General features: G+C 44.7%; 1 protein-coding gene across 2 annotated transcripts in view; it reads left to right on the top strand.

Annotated features, from left to right (window-relative positions):
* The window catches only part of UBAC2 (UBA domain containing 2), a 174,475-nt gene that overhangs the window by 145,407 nt on the left and 14,602 nt on the right, over positions 1–14,466 (top strand). For both annotated transcript variants that reach the window (XM_059144178.1, XM_059144177.1), the window contains one exon: positions 14,343–14,465. In XM_059144178.1, coding sequence (XP_059000161.1) covers positions 14,343–14,465 — 123 coding nt within the window. The remainder of the gene's footprint in view (positions 1–14,342; position 14,466) is intronic.

The raw sequence follows: 14,466 nt of genomic DNA, 5'->3' as shown, positions 1-14,466 counted from the left end.
GCTCTGCTCGCCAGAGCAACAAGGGAAGAAGAGACATGGCCGAGAGACGTGGGACTGGCGGGAACTCCGGCCTTCCAAGCCAGAGACTCTCCAAACTGAGCAAAACCATGTGTTTTGTTCCTGATCTTACTGCTGTGGAAAGTGTTCTCAGTTTTGCCGAGAAGAAGGGTATGAAATGAAGTGTCTGAGTCCCCAAAACTGGCCAGTAGCGTAAACCACAAAGAAAAAGTGAAACCGAGAGCTGCGAAAGTAGCCTGGGAGTTTGTTCAAGGGCTCACCGAGTCTCCCTCTAACTGATGATTTTCTCCCAACACCCGCTAAGGCGCTTGCTGCCTGGGGCCCAGAAGGACATGGTAGCAGGCGACGGGTGCAGGGGTGGAGCACCTGTGGGCTCCGGCCGCTTCCCTGCTCCTTGACTCTCGCCCTTGACCCACCGCTCTTTCCTCCAGGGCATGAGTGGACTGCTAGTTTGCCTGCTTTGGGGGGTGGGAGGTGGTTTTTCTTCTTTCCGAGTTTTGCCAGGAAGCTTTCCCCGATGGCTGTGGCCTGTGGTCCACCTCCCCTCTGCATGAGTAGCGCGTGGCACCAGCTGTGAGTCTGCCAAGGTAGCCTCCCTGAGCCAAAGTCACAGACTTTGTCTTCACGGCCTCTCGCTTGGTTTCACATGATGCTTTGGCTTGTCATCCCCGCCGAGCCCTTTCGGGGGTATGGGAAGGAGTCGCTCCCGCGTGTGTCGCAGCCCACAGAAGATAGACGAAGGAACAAAGCTCATTCCTACTTACACCGCGAGCTGCAGCTTCCACACTTGGAAGCCATGTGGGGAATTGCAGGTACCTGCTGACGTGTGGCTTCCCCGGCACGCCCCCGTCTCCCAGAAGTGGTTCTCTGTACCTCCTGGCCCCTGTGTCCGGGCGAGAGCGTGCCTCTTGTCCTTTAAGAGTGGATCGGTGTGAGCTGTGCTCTCTGAGGTGCCTTGCTTTAGCCCCTCCCATCCCTTCCATCCAAACCTCCCTTACTAGCCTGCTGCGCTCCCCTGCAAAAGCTAACCATAAGGCCTTTGCAATGAAAATCCTGTAGAACTGAACTCCGCAACATGCTCCGTTCGTTGATTCATTCCGCCAATATTCGTTAAGTGCGCAGATGGGAGACTGATGCACAAACACAGACGAGGCTGGTCTCGGCCCTCGTGGGGCTTGCGGCCACCGTGGGAGTCCCGCCAGTCAGCACAGACCCGCAGTGCAATGCCGTCCTCGGAGAGGACGTGAGAGCGAGTGTAGGAGAGGAGCGTTTGTGGGATTAGGGCAGGCTCCTGGGCAAGACTCTAGAATGTGAAGGTGGAGAAAGACCATTGGAGTGGTGAACAGGACGCTGGCCAGCCATGGAAAGAAATGCCAACCGTGCCCCAAGAGCTGTGGGGACTTGCTGAGTGGTATCAGAGAAGTGTGTCTACGGTTATTTGAGAAGACTCTTCGTGTACTCGCCTTTTTTCTTCCTAACTGTATTCTATTTGAGGCCAGATTTTTTTTTTAATATACTTTAGAGACCAAAGTAACATACAACAGAATTGAATACAAAAGCCAATACGAGAATCCAGCCGTCTTCTGTTAAGTCAGACTGTTAACAGATTTGCAGCAGATCTTCACCTGAACGGATTCTTCTCATGAACAGATTCTTTTCATGTCCTTACGGAATGTATCAGCCCTCATAGAAAATATATTTTGAAAGCATTGTTATTTTCTTGTAAAAATATATTATCTTAGCAAGTGATGAGTTTGTGATTATAATTAATGAATAAATATTGTAAGATTAATAGGAAGACAGTGGGGAGGCACTGAAGGGCTGGGAAGTAGAAGAGCGACCTGGTGAGATTTGTATCTTGGGAAACTCACTGTGGAGCCCGTGCACTCTGACGCAGGCCTGAAACAGCGCAGTGAGAGTGCAGTGGAGAGAGGTGGGTAGCGATTCCCAGACATGGAGGAGTTACTGTCGGCAGAGCCTAGTGGTCTGGCTTATGCGAGTGGGAGGGTATTGACATCAGTCCCCAGGATTGGGGACACAGAGACATGGGACTGAAGATGAATGTTGTTTGAGCCGTGTTCCATCTTAGATGTCTCTGGAACACCCAAGTGGGAGTGTCCAGGAGGCAGGTGTGTAGCTCTGGGGTGCAGCCCTGGGAGGTAGGGGTTTCGGAGTTTCCACCACATGCATGGTGACTAAAGCCCTAGGAAAGCCCGAGCACCTGGGGACGGGACATGGAAAAGAAGAGGAATAACCCCACACAGAACCTAAGGGGCCCTGGCATTTCAAGGATAGGAGTAGGAGAAGACAGCTGCAAGGGGCCCTGAGAGCAGAGCCGGGAGGGTTCGTAGGCCCAGAGTCCTCGGGGTTCCGAGCAGAGAGCTGAGGTCGTTCCTCTGGATCAAGTAAAGGGTGTTATTGGTACCCTAGAAGCAAAAGGGAAAAACGAACAGTTCGAAGACCAAATTGAGCTTCTAGAAGGCAGGCCGCCACCTAACTTCTCTTTCTAGCTTCATTGCCTGAGGTCCTAACAGCTACATTAGTAGACACCAGATAATTATGCTGCTTTAACCTTAACTAGTGCTACTAAAACAGGCCGGTCTTTTCTGTGGTAGAACATCCCAGCCACCGTGTCACCGTCACAGATGGGCTGCGATACGGGTCCCCTCAGTCCACGGGGCCGCCGGCTGCAGGCAGCTTTGGTGGTCTTTTCCGAGAATGCCATGCAGATACGTCTTCTCCTGTATGTGCCGTGACGTGGAGAATACTGGAAAGTCCTGGTCTGTGGAGGGTTAGTAATTCCTAGCATGGGTGCCGCCCCATTTCCTCTGCTCCTCAGGCAGACATCACGCGGTCTTATCATCTCCCTACTGAACCCACAGCCTCCCCCTGACTCTCCCGGCCGGGGTCCCCGGGCAGCCACAGACCGCGCAGAGCAGAGGGCCCAGCTGCCTGCGTGACGCTCCGGCCTCGCGCACGGATGAGGCCTTGCAGCCGCCGCAGCTGGGGATCCAGCGTGCCTCACCTCCAGCGACCGGCCCTTCTCAGATAAGAGGGCGGTGCTTCCAGAGACTTCTATGTGTTCTCAACCATCACCTTCACCGTGTGCACTCCGTAATTGTCCTGCATCTCGCTCTGTGACTGGGGAACGAGTGCGGGCTGCCCTGAGCCTCGAGCCATGCTGGCCTCCCTGGGAGGCTGCGGGGAGCGCTGTTCTCGCCCTGTCACAGCCCTACGGGCCCCACAGTCGAGTTCGCAAGACAAGAAATAACGCTGGAAGGCATAATGCAGACATTAGGTGGGGACAGTAGCTAATATATATAATAAGCTTTTACAAGTTTTCAGGCTCTGGGGCACCTGTGGTGGCTCAGTGGGTTAAAGCCTCTGCCTTCAGCTCAGGTCATGATCTCAGGGTCCTGGGATCAAGCCCCACATCGGGCTCTCTGCTCATTAGGGAGCCTGCTTCCTCCTCTCTCTCCACCTGCCTCTCTTTCTACTTGTGATCTCTGTCTGTCAAATAAATAAAAAGTCTTTAAAAAAAAAAGTTTTCAGGTTCTTTTTTAAATGCTTTCCCTATATTAACTCATTTATTTCCCATAATGTCTTTATGAGCTAAGTGTGGTGTTACTCTCATAGAAGAGAAAACAGGCTCAGAGAAATTTCTCTCAGACTGAGGTCTGAGGTCGCACCGGAAGTGGCAGGGCTGGGCTGGGAACCCAGGTCACCTGGCTCTAGAGACTGTTCTTGGTCCCTCAGCTGCCTCCGCCTGACTGCTCCTGTCTCCGAACTTCTTAGTGCTCCCTGCCTGGTCCCTTGAAGCAGGTATAAACCTACTCTTTGAACAGGTTGACAAGTGTCTGGTTCTCCTCTCCATCTCCTTGTCCTTTCAAATTCAGTGAAGCTCCCATCCTCTCTGAAGCTTTCCCCCTGTGCTTCAGCTGCTCGGTGCCCACTCTGCACCTGCCGGGCCCTTTAGCTGATGCTGCTCAGCGCCCATCTGAATTCTAGTCCACCTTGCCTCCTGATTTTTTCCATTTCAGATGTCTTGCCTTCCCCTGAGACAGTGGGCTCCACGTGAACATTGCTTCTACCCTCCCTTGGGAGTGGCCCACAGAGAGCCACTAGGGCGCTGCTGTGACCCAGCTTCCCCGTGTAGACACTTATCAGCGTACACGCTGCCTCGTCAGCCTGCCCTGAAACCCACCAAAGCCTTTAGAGGTAGGGTTTAGTCCATGGGGCCTCCGCTTGATAAAGTGTTGCGAACGTTTACAGTTCTGAACTAGAAAATCCGTTATTTTTTAAATTTTCATAATAAATTTTATTTCATTTGAAGAATCTCTTTACCACTAATGACAGATATTTTATAAAAACGGTTGATCAAAATGCAAGCTGTTTCCTTTTTCCTCTTTTAAATATGTGGTTATTGCTTTTGAAGAAGACAAAGTAAAGGAAGCGTTTCCTGTTTGTAGAGGCTCATAGTTAACCTGCATCGAGAGCAAGTTAGTGTCAAAACATCCTAGAGCCTAGAGCTCCTGTAACTTTCTGCTTTTTAAGCACTTTTTTGCCATCACAGGAACAGAGGGATTGGGGTTTGGTTTTGCTTTGCCTGCTCTTCCCCCTCTCACTCCCTTAAAGAAATAAAATGTTACAAGTTTCTACCAAAGGTTCATTGCCTTTCCCACTGGCCTGCAGCTGGTGGGTGGGGGCCTAACCCTATGCCTGTTTGTATGTTTAGCACCTGTTTTTGTGTTAGAGTTTCTCAGCCTAGACACTGTGGTTATTTTGGGCCAGACGGTTCTGTCCTGCGCCTTGCTGGGTGCCTAGCGGCTTCCCTGCCCACTCCACACAGCAGCTCCACCATCCCGCCCCCCACACCCTGCCCAAAGTGCCTCTAGACATTTTCGAATGCCCCCCAGGGGGCAAAACAACCACCAGTATACAGCCATAAAATCGTTTCAATAGTATCCTGTTGTTCTGAGTATTTTTTAAATTTATGTAAATGACGTTATACATTGATATTCTCCTGTGACTTTCTGTGTTCGTTCAGCTTTGTATTTTGGAGATTTATTCAGTAGATCTAGTTCCTTTATTCCACATGCTCATATAATAGTCCTTTATAGGACAGAACCATTTATTAATTTATGTCCCTACTTCTGGACAGTTACTTTTTTTTACATTTTCTTGCTTGATATCCTAATCAGTGCTTCATAGAACACCCTCCTAACTGCTGCCTTAGGCACCCGTAGCTGCCTGGAAGTGAAATTGCTGGGTCATAGACCAGCCTCAGTTTTACTCAGTCCGGACTCGTTGCTGTCCACACTGTGCCAAGCTACACTCTCACTGACAATCCGAGTCTCCGTTTCCTTCACGGCTTCCCCTTACTTGGTGTTAGAGAAATAACCCGCTGCTGTTTTAATTTGCATTTCCTAATCCCAGTGAGTAGAACATCTTTCCTTACCTGTATTGACTCAGGCTTCCCTCTTGTGTGAATTACCTGTTCCTATGCACTTGACCGGGAACATGTGGGGATTAGGGGCGCTAACCGCCAGCAGAGTGAAAAACCCATGTATCGCTTTTGATTCCCCCAAAGCTTAATTACTAATAGGCTGTTGCTGACTGGAAGCCCACCAGTACCCTAAACTGTACCGTGTTCATCTGAATGCTGTGTATAAGTGGATCTGCGCAGTTCAAGCCCATGTTAAGCGTCTGCCTTCGGCTCAGGTCATGATCCCAGAGCCCCATGTTGGGCCCCTTCTCTGTGGGGAGCCTGCGTCTCCCTCTTCCTCCGCCTGCCACTTCCCCTGCTTGTGCTCACACACTCGCTCTCACTCTCTCTGTCAAATAAATAAAATTAATAAAATCTTTTAAAAAAGAACATACTCTAACTCCATCCTTGTTGCAAATGGCAAGATTTCGTTCTGTTTTACGGCTGAGTGATACTCCATTTATAGAGAGAGAGATACAGATAGTCCCTTTACTCATACACCCACCCCGCATCTCTGTCCATTCATCTGTGAGTGGACACGGGCTGACTGCAAATTTGGCTGTTATAAATAATGCTGCTATAAACATAGGGGTTCATCTATCCCTTTGAATTAGTGGTTTTTGTATTTGGGGGTAAATACCCAGTTGTATGATTACTGGATCATAGGGTAATTCTATTCTTTTTTTTTTTTTTTAATTTTTTTTTAAAAGATTTTATTTGTTTATTTGACAGAGACAAAGAGGTCACAAGTAGGCAGAGAGGCAGGCAGAGAGAGAGAGAGAGAGGGAGAAGCAGGCTCCCCGCCAAGGAGAGAGCCCGATGTGGGGCTCGATCCCAGGACCCTGGGATCATGACCTGGGCCGAAGGCAGAGGCTTAACCCACTGAGCCACCCAGGCACCCCTAGGGTAATTCTATTCTTAACTTTTTGAGGAACCTCCGTACTATTTTCCACAACGGCTGCACCAATTTGCTTTCCTACCAGCGGTACACAAAGCTTCCTTTCTCTACACATTCTTGCCAACACTTGTTTCTTGTGTTTTTGATTCTAGCCATTCTGACAGGTATGAGGTGATACCTCATTATCGTTTTGATTTGCATCTCCCTGATGATCAGTGATGTTGAACATCTCTTCATGTGTCTGTTGGTCATGTGTATGTCTTCTTTGGAGAAATGTCTGTTCATGTCTTTGACCCTTTTTTTTTAATTGGATTGTTTTTTGGTGTTGAGTTGTGTAAGTTCTTTATATATTTTGTATACTAACCCTTTATCATAAATGTCATTTGCAAATATTTTCTCCCGTTCAGAAGGTTATCTTTTAGTTTTGATTATTTTCCTTACACGCAGAAGATTTTTTTTTAGTAGTCCCAGTAGTTAATTTTTTTATTTTATTTCCGTTGCCTCAGGAGACAGACATATCTAGAAAAAAACTTGCTACAGCCAATGTCAGGGAACTTACTATCTATGCTCTCTTCTGGGATTTTTATTGTTTCAGGTCACACATTTGGGTCTTTAATCCATTTTGAGTTTATTTCTGTGTTTGGCATATGCAAGTGGCCCAGTTTCATTCTTTTGCATGTAGTTGTCTGGCATTGTTGAAGAGATTGTCTTTTTTCCATTGTATGTTCTTTCTTCCTTTGTGAAGATTAATTGACCATGTAATTTTTGATTCATTTCTGGGCTTTCTGTTCTGTTCCATTGATCTATGTTTCTGTCTTTGTGCCAGTACCATATTGCTTTGCTTACTACAACATTGTAGTATACCTTAAAGTCTGGAATTATGATACCACCCTGTTTGTTTGTTTGTTGTTTGTTTGTTTCAAGATTGTTTTGGCTACTCGGGGTCTTTTGTGGTTCCATACAAATTTTAGGGTTGGCTGTGAAAAATGCTGTTGGTCGCTTGATGGAGATTGCATTAAATCTGTAGACTGCTTTGGGTATTATAGACATGTTAACAATATTTGTTCTTCCAGTCCATGAGCATGGAATATCTTTCCATTTCTTTGTGTCATCTAGATCTTTAAGTTTATTTTTAAAATAAATACATATTTTTTGCATATAGTATGAAGTAAATGCTTTAATTTCTCTTTTTCCATAAGCCAGTTATCCCACTGCTGTTCATTAAATGGTATATCCTCTTCCTGCTGACCTGTAATGTCTGCTTTATCATAGACCAAGCGCTAATGTCCACTTCTGATTCCCACTCTCTCCTGTTTCTTTGCATAGTATGTCACATGCTAATGCCACTCTAATTACTACCATCTAATAGTCCATTAGGACTGGTGCTAGGAGTAGGAAATCCTCCCTTATTGTACTTCTTCAAAATATCCATGTCTAGTTGGGCCCTTAATTCAACTTCACGTTGTCTAGTTCCACCAAAAAGACAACCACACACTTTTGAATTTTGAGTCTATAGCAGTTAGGATTAGACTTAGCTCCATATGACGGAAAACACAAAATAACAAAGTTTGTAAAGGCAGAAGTTTGTTTCTCATGTGGAAGAAGTGCTGACATGGACAGGCCTGGCCTGGTGAGGCAGGGGTGTGACGTGGCGGGGCCAGACTCCTCTCTGGCTGCTGTTCTGTCCTGGGTACAGGGCTTCCGCCACCCAGCGCCTGAAGGCTGCTTGAGCTCCAGGAAGAAGTAGGACCCCATGAAGTAGGACCCGAGAGGAAGGGCGCCACTGACATCTTCTTCCAGAAGTCCCATTTGCCCCTCTCTTTACATAGAACTGTTGGCAGAACAGAGTCCACACGGCTGGGCTGCAAAGTATAGGAACCACATGTCAAACACACACACACAAACAAAACCCTACTTTTAGAGAAAAGGGAATATGGATATTCAGACCCAACCAGTGGTCTTTGCTGCAGACTGAAGTCGACAGCATCTGAGCAGACCACGGTGTTGAGTCTTTGCAGACAGGACTGTGCGGAGTCTTTTCACTTAGGTCTTCCAGTATTCTTCAGTCGAGTGTTTTTGTTTTTGTTTTTGTTTTTGTTTTAAGACTCTATTTATTTGAGAGAGAAAGAATGAGAGAGACAGCATGAGAGGAGAGAGAGACAGTGGGAGCAGCAGACTCCCCGCCGAGCAAGGAGCCCAATACAGGACTCCTTCCCGGGACTCCAGGATCATGACCTAAGCCAAAGGCAAGCCCCCAACCAACTGAGCCACCCAGGAGCCCCCTTCATTCAAGTTTATTGATGTGAAATGTTGGGTCCTGGGGGCAAAGGTCCAAGAAAGAAATCATGAGATGTCTTTGGTGCAAAAAAAAAGGTTTTACTGAAGCTGGGGGATAGGACCCCTGGGAAGAAAGAGCAGCGCTAGGATTGTGAGGAGGGACTTGGTTATATGCTTACAAGTTGGGAGGGGCTTAGGGATGGGGAAGTGTCTGAAGAATGTGGAAACAAGGTTGCCAGGACCCTGAGGGTCATTTTCTATTGTCTTGCAAAGCCTTGCCGGTGAGACCCATTCCAGTGGATATCAGTGTGCCTTCTGTTTGGAGGATGGTTGCTAATGCCTATCTTGGGGGTCAGGTAGAGATAAAGGAAATTTCCAAAGGGACTTTTATTTGCCTAAGAAGACTAACAGGATCCTGTAGATGGGGCTAAGGTCAAGCTAAGGTTGCCTTTTGCTTCTAGCAAAGTACTGACATTGAGGCATTTGAGTTCCTGCAGGAAGGTCGTTGGGCCTGTCCCAGGCACCTGTCCGTGGTCCATAAGTAGTGAGGAAGTTTAATTAAAATATCTTTTACCTTTGCTCCCCACATCATTTACTCTTTTCTCCCCACATCATTTACTCTTTTCTCCATAGAGTAATCGCAGATCTTTTGTTAGATTTAATTCCCAAGTACTTAGTAGTTTTTATTTCTATTGGTAAATAGTTATTTTTTACACTTGAATTTTCTAAGTGATCACAAGTGGAAGATTGTTAACTGATACTTCTGTGTCTTTTACTCTCTTATTCTCTTTTTCTAAGAAGAGAGTTACGTGTAAATAATGGCAGTTTTGTTTTTCTTCTCATCCTTCTGCATTTTCTTTCATAGTTGGTTAGTGTGAGCCTCCTTCTGTGACGTGTATTGAATGTTAGAGGTGGAACAGGCATTCAGTCCATTAATGTGTGAATTACAGTACTATATTTTCTGAGATTTCGGAGATAAATCCTAATGTAGTACATTATTTCAGATTAGATGATTATTTTTTAAACATTGTTGGGTTGAGTTTAATATTTTATTTAGGATTATTTTATCTGTCCGTAAAGGAAAAACAAATTGTCTCATAATTTTTCTTTCTGGTAATGGCCTTGTGTGGTTTGGGAAGCAGTGTTATATAGCATCAGAAAGTGAGGTGGGAGCTATTCTTCTTTTTTCTCTTCTTGAGAACAATGTCTGTAAGATAGTATGTCCTTAAAAGTTATGTAGACTTCTCCTATAGACTTTTGGTGGGTAGATTTTCTTCACTATTATTTCAGTTACATTAATGGGTAAAATTAGTCCAGTTTTCTATTTCTTTTTTTAGAAGCTTTTTTTTTGGAAGTAGCTTTTTTTGGAAGTATACATAGAAGTAAACATTTATAAAAGTAATTATATGAATCTACTTTCTTGTGTTTTAACATTATATTTGAGAGGTTCATTTATATTGCTACATACAATTGTAGTTTGTTCATTTTAACTGCTTTTTTTATTTTTTAATTTTATTTTTAATTTTTAAATTAAATTTTTTAAAATTAAAATTTTTAATTTTATTTTTTAATATTTTATTATGTGATTCCACCATAATTTATCCATCTCACTTCGTGCACCTTTGGGTAGTCCGGTTTTTGCCTATTACAAATGGCCACTGAGAACATTCTAATCATGCCTTTCGGTGGACGTGCGTTTGCATTCTGTTGTCTGGGAGCAGAGTGGCAGAGGTAGACACACATGTGCAGCTTTAGTAGACGCTCCTGAACAGTTTTCAAAAATGATTACCAATTTTTGTTTCTTCTTGAATCAGTTGTAGTAAATATATTTTCCCAGAAAATAATCTGTTTCATCAAAGCTATTGGTATGAATAAAGTATTGTTTTTTTACTGTCCGCCATGATACGTCTTGTATTATTCCTAATACTATTTATGTTCCTTTCTTTGTCTTCTCATCACAGTTGCCAGGCTTTCCATTTTACTTGACTTCTCAAACAACCAACTTTGGGGGCACCTGGATGGCTCAGTTGGTTGAGGGTCTGACTCTTGATGTCCACTAAGGTCACAATCTCGGGGTCGTGGGATCGAGCCCCACGTTGGCCTCTGTGCTCAGCACAGTCTCTCCCTCTCCCTCTGCTCCTCCCCATCACTCGTGCTCTCTCTCTCTCTTTCTCTAAACTAAAAATCTTTTTAAGGAAAAACAACATTGGATTTTATTGATTCCTTCTATTGTGTCTTTATTTTCCACTTTACTAACATCTGCTCCCGGCTTTCTCAATTAGCATCTGCTCTCATTCTTTCTAATTTCTTTAGATTATTATTACTTTCTTTAACTTAATTGAATATATTTAACTCTTTTTCAGTCTTTTTTTAAGCTCAATATTTTAAAATTATATCAACTGTTTAGTTATATCTCACCACCTTTGATAAGTAGTAGTCTCAATTTTATTCACTTTTTTAAAAAGATTTTATTTATTTATTAGAGAGGGAGAGAGAGCACGTGCGCGTACATGAAAACACGAGTGGAGAGTGGGGCAGAGGGAAAAAGGGAGACAGAGAATCTCAGGCAGAGTCCATGCTAAGTGGGGAGCCTGATGTGGGCTCCCTCTCACAGCCCCAAAACTATGACCTGAGGAGGATGGTTGGATGCTTAACCAACTGTGCCACCCAGGAGCCCCTCAATTTTATCTACTTTTAGCTATATTCTAACATTCATTATGATATTTTCCATTTTTGATTTCCAGTATGTGAATTTTTTGTTTGTTTTACATTACTTTTAATTTTGATATTGATTTCAAATTTAATTGCATTGCGGTCAGAAAATACAGTCTGTGAAGTATTTATATTTTGCTGTTAGTGGACATTTCATATAGCACTTAGTATGCAGTCACTTTTATAAATATTTTATATATAATAAAGTGTTCTCTAAATACTGAGTACCACCCGTATACACCCACTTATATAACTTTTTATGTTCTGTATTATTAATTTTTGTCTCCTTGATCTATCAGTAGATGCTAAAAACTAAATACATGTCTGGGTGGTTTCTCTCCTTTATTAGTTTTTTTAATTTTTGTGTTGTGTAGTTTGGCACCACTGTGTTTATAAACATAATACTTACATGGGGTGCTCAAGCGGCTCAGTTGGTTAGGCATCTGGCTCTTGGTTTTGGCTCAGCTGTGGTCTCGGGGCTGTGGGATTGAGCCCCAAGCCGGGCTCTGCGTGGTCAGCATGGAGTCTGCTGTCCCTCTCCCTCTGCTCCTCCCCACCCTGCTCACGTGCTCTCTTTGCCTCTCTCTCTCTCTCTCTCAAATCAATAAATAAAATATATTTTTTAAAGATTTTATTTATTCATTTGACAGACAGAGATGACAAGCAGGCAGAGAGGCAGGCAGAGAGAGAGGAGAAGCAGGCTTCCCGCCGAGCAGAGAGCCCGATGCGGGGCTCCATCCCAAGACCCTGAGGAGATCATGACCCGAGCTGAAGGCAGAGGCTTTAACCCACTGAACCACCCAGGCACCCCTATACATGAAATATTTTTAAAAAGTAATAATAATAGTGACACATCACGGTGACTTTATCTCCAGGAATGCCTGTTTTGCCCTTGAGGCCTAATTTACTTGACAGGAATATAGTGACATGACGTCAGCTTTCTTCTGTTAGTACTTCTCTGATACTTCTTTTTTCGTCTTTTTCCATCAAGTTGTCTGTGTTTTTACTGATGTTTTAGACTTGTTGGGGGTGGGTAGGAGACATTTCAAAATAGAGAAGTTGTCCATGTATGTGTATTATTATCACTAGCGTATTTGAATTTTTTTGTACCAGTGTGTAAAACAACTTTGTATAATGTCTCTCTTTTTAATTTCCCTAATTTTTTTCAAATCTTTTTTTAGTAATATCTTACCTTTTTTTCAATGTCTTTCTTCTATATCTTAGTCATTTTAAAACTTCTGAAATTATAGTTGTTTTCAGATTGTTATAAATTTAGGTTCAGGGGATGCCTGGGTGACTCAGTCAATTAAACATCTGCCTCGGCTGAGGTCCCGGTCGCAGGGCCCTGGGATGGAGCCCCATGTCAGGCTCTGCGCGTGGCAGAGAGCCCGCTTCTCCCTCTGTTCTCCCCCATTCATGCTCGCACTTGTGCGAGTGCTCTCTCTCTCAAATAAGTAAGTGGGTTCTTGGGGATCTAATCCTCCTATTTATTGCACATACGGAATCTCAGTTGTGATGGGGTTTTTCCTCGTGGGTTTTGAATTTTGGATTCTAAGTGACTCCCAGACAGAGTTTTATCTGTAAATCCCATGTAATCCCAGGGTGAGAGAGTGGGCCTCAAGTGTAGTCTTACATCTGCTCCTGCTTGGCTCCTCGGGGGTGCGCAGCCCTATCCCAGAACCAGTTCTTACGTAACTTTTGATGGGCTCTGAAAACACATATTTATGTAACTTCATCAATTCATAACTGGTAATGAACTGGTAACTTCATAACTGGTAATTCATAACTGTAACTTCGTAAACTGGCAACACGTATTTATGTAACTCCAACCTCAGATTTCTCATTTCTGAATTCTCGGGCAGGCCAAGCTCCCTCAGCGTGCCTTTTGGATTTTTTTCTCATCTTCTCTCTCACTGAGCGTGTTGCCATTTGAGGCTTGTGTCTTTATGTAGGTAGTGAGCTGAGAGTCAGACCTCTTTCATGAACCCGAACAGATGGCCGTATGTTAGCAGGGTGTGCTCACCCTTTACCCCAACCCTTGCTCACTGTTCTGGTTTTCCAGAGCTTGTTTCTGGCGCCTTGGGTTCTCCCTTTCTTCCTTTTGTGCTCAGCTATGCAAGTGAAATGTTTTTCTTACTTTGTTTACTATTTTTAGATATTCCTAATAGGAAAAATTTCATGTTGTCTTAGTCTGTAATTTTCCTAAATCTAGAAATAGAGATTTAAAATGATAAACTAAAATATTGGCAGATAGCTAGAAACATGAATTTTTTAAAAGCTTTGTGCATTGTGCACTTTTCTTCACACAGTGGCTTTTTTCTTCATTGATGACATAGAATAAACAAGAAATGACTTTGCCATCGATCTAAGTCACCCCTAGAGCTACTCAGGAGGCTGGTTCCGATCCCTCCCTGCTCCCAAACCTTTTGTCCCTGTGTGTGGCTTTGTAAGCATGCTCAGAACTTACTTAACTAAAAGAAGAAGGAAGAATGGGAGGAGGAGGAGAAGAGGAGGAGCTTTTCAAAGAGCCGCTGTGGACGCGCCTGGTTCCTGGCGGCCGGCAGGGACTCCGCCTTCTCTCTGTGTCATCTTCCCTGTCCCGTCAGGCAGAGCCCCGAGCTCCCAGGGGCCAGAGGAGGTGGGACGGGGTCCATGGGGCTGAGGTTAGAACATCTGTGTGTGTCCTCTGTTGTCTTCCAGAGCCAAGTTGCACAAATACCTCTGGCAGTGCCATTACCTTCTTTCTCTGCGGGCTCCTCCCACAGGCTGCCAGTGTCCCCCTGTCGGCCGGAGGGCCGCGTGACGCTTCAGCCTTTGGATCGCTTGTGGTCAGCAGAGCAGTATGATATTGTCCCAGTCTATGGGTATGACTTCATTGCAAGAGAAAGCCCTGCCAGGCATTCAGCCGTTTCTCCTTCTGTGTCTCATCACCGTGTACTGGTCTGTTTTTAGGGAGGAATAATCAACTGGAATCGTCTCTTCCCTCCTTTACGTCAGCGGCGGAATATAAACTATCAGGACGGTCGGCGGTCTGAGCAGCAAGCATCTCCTCCTCTCGAGGTTTCTGAGGAACAGG

The sequence above is a fragment of the Mustela lutreola genome, chromosome 13 (genome assembly GCF_030435805.1).
Source record: "Mustela lutreola isolate mMusLut2 chromosome 13, mMusLut2.pri, whole genome shotgun sequence".
NCBI lineage: Eukaryota > Metazoa > Chordata > Mammalia > Carnivora > Mustelidae > Mustela > Mustela lutreola.
Note: the sequence above shows the minus strand (reverse complement) of the source record. Positions and strands in the feature narration are given on the sequence as shown.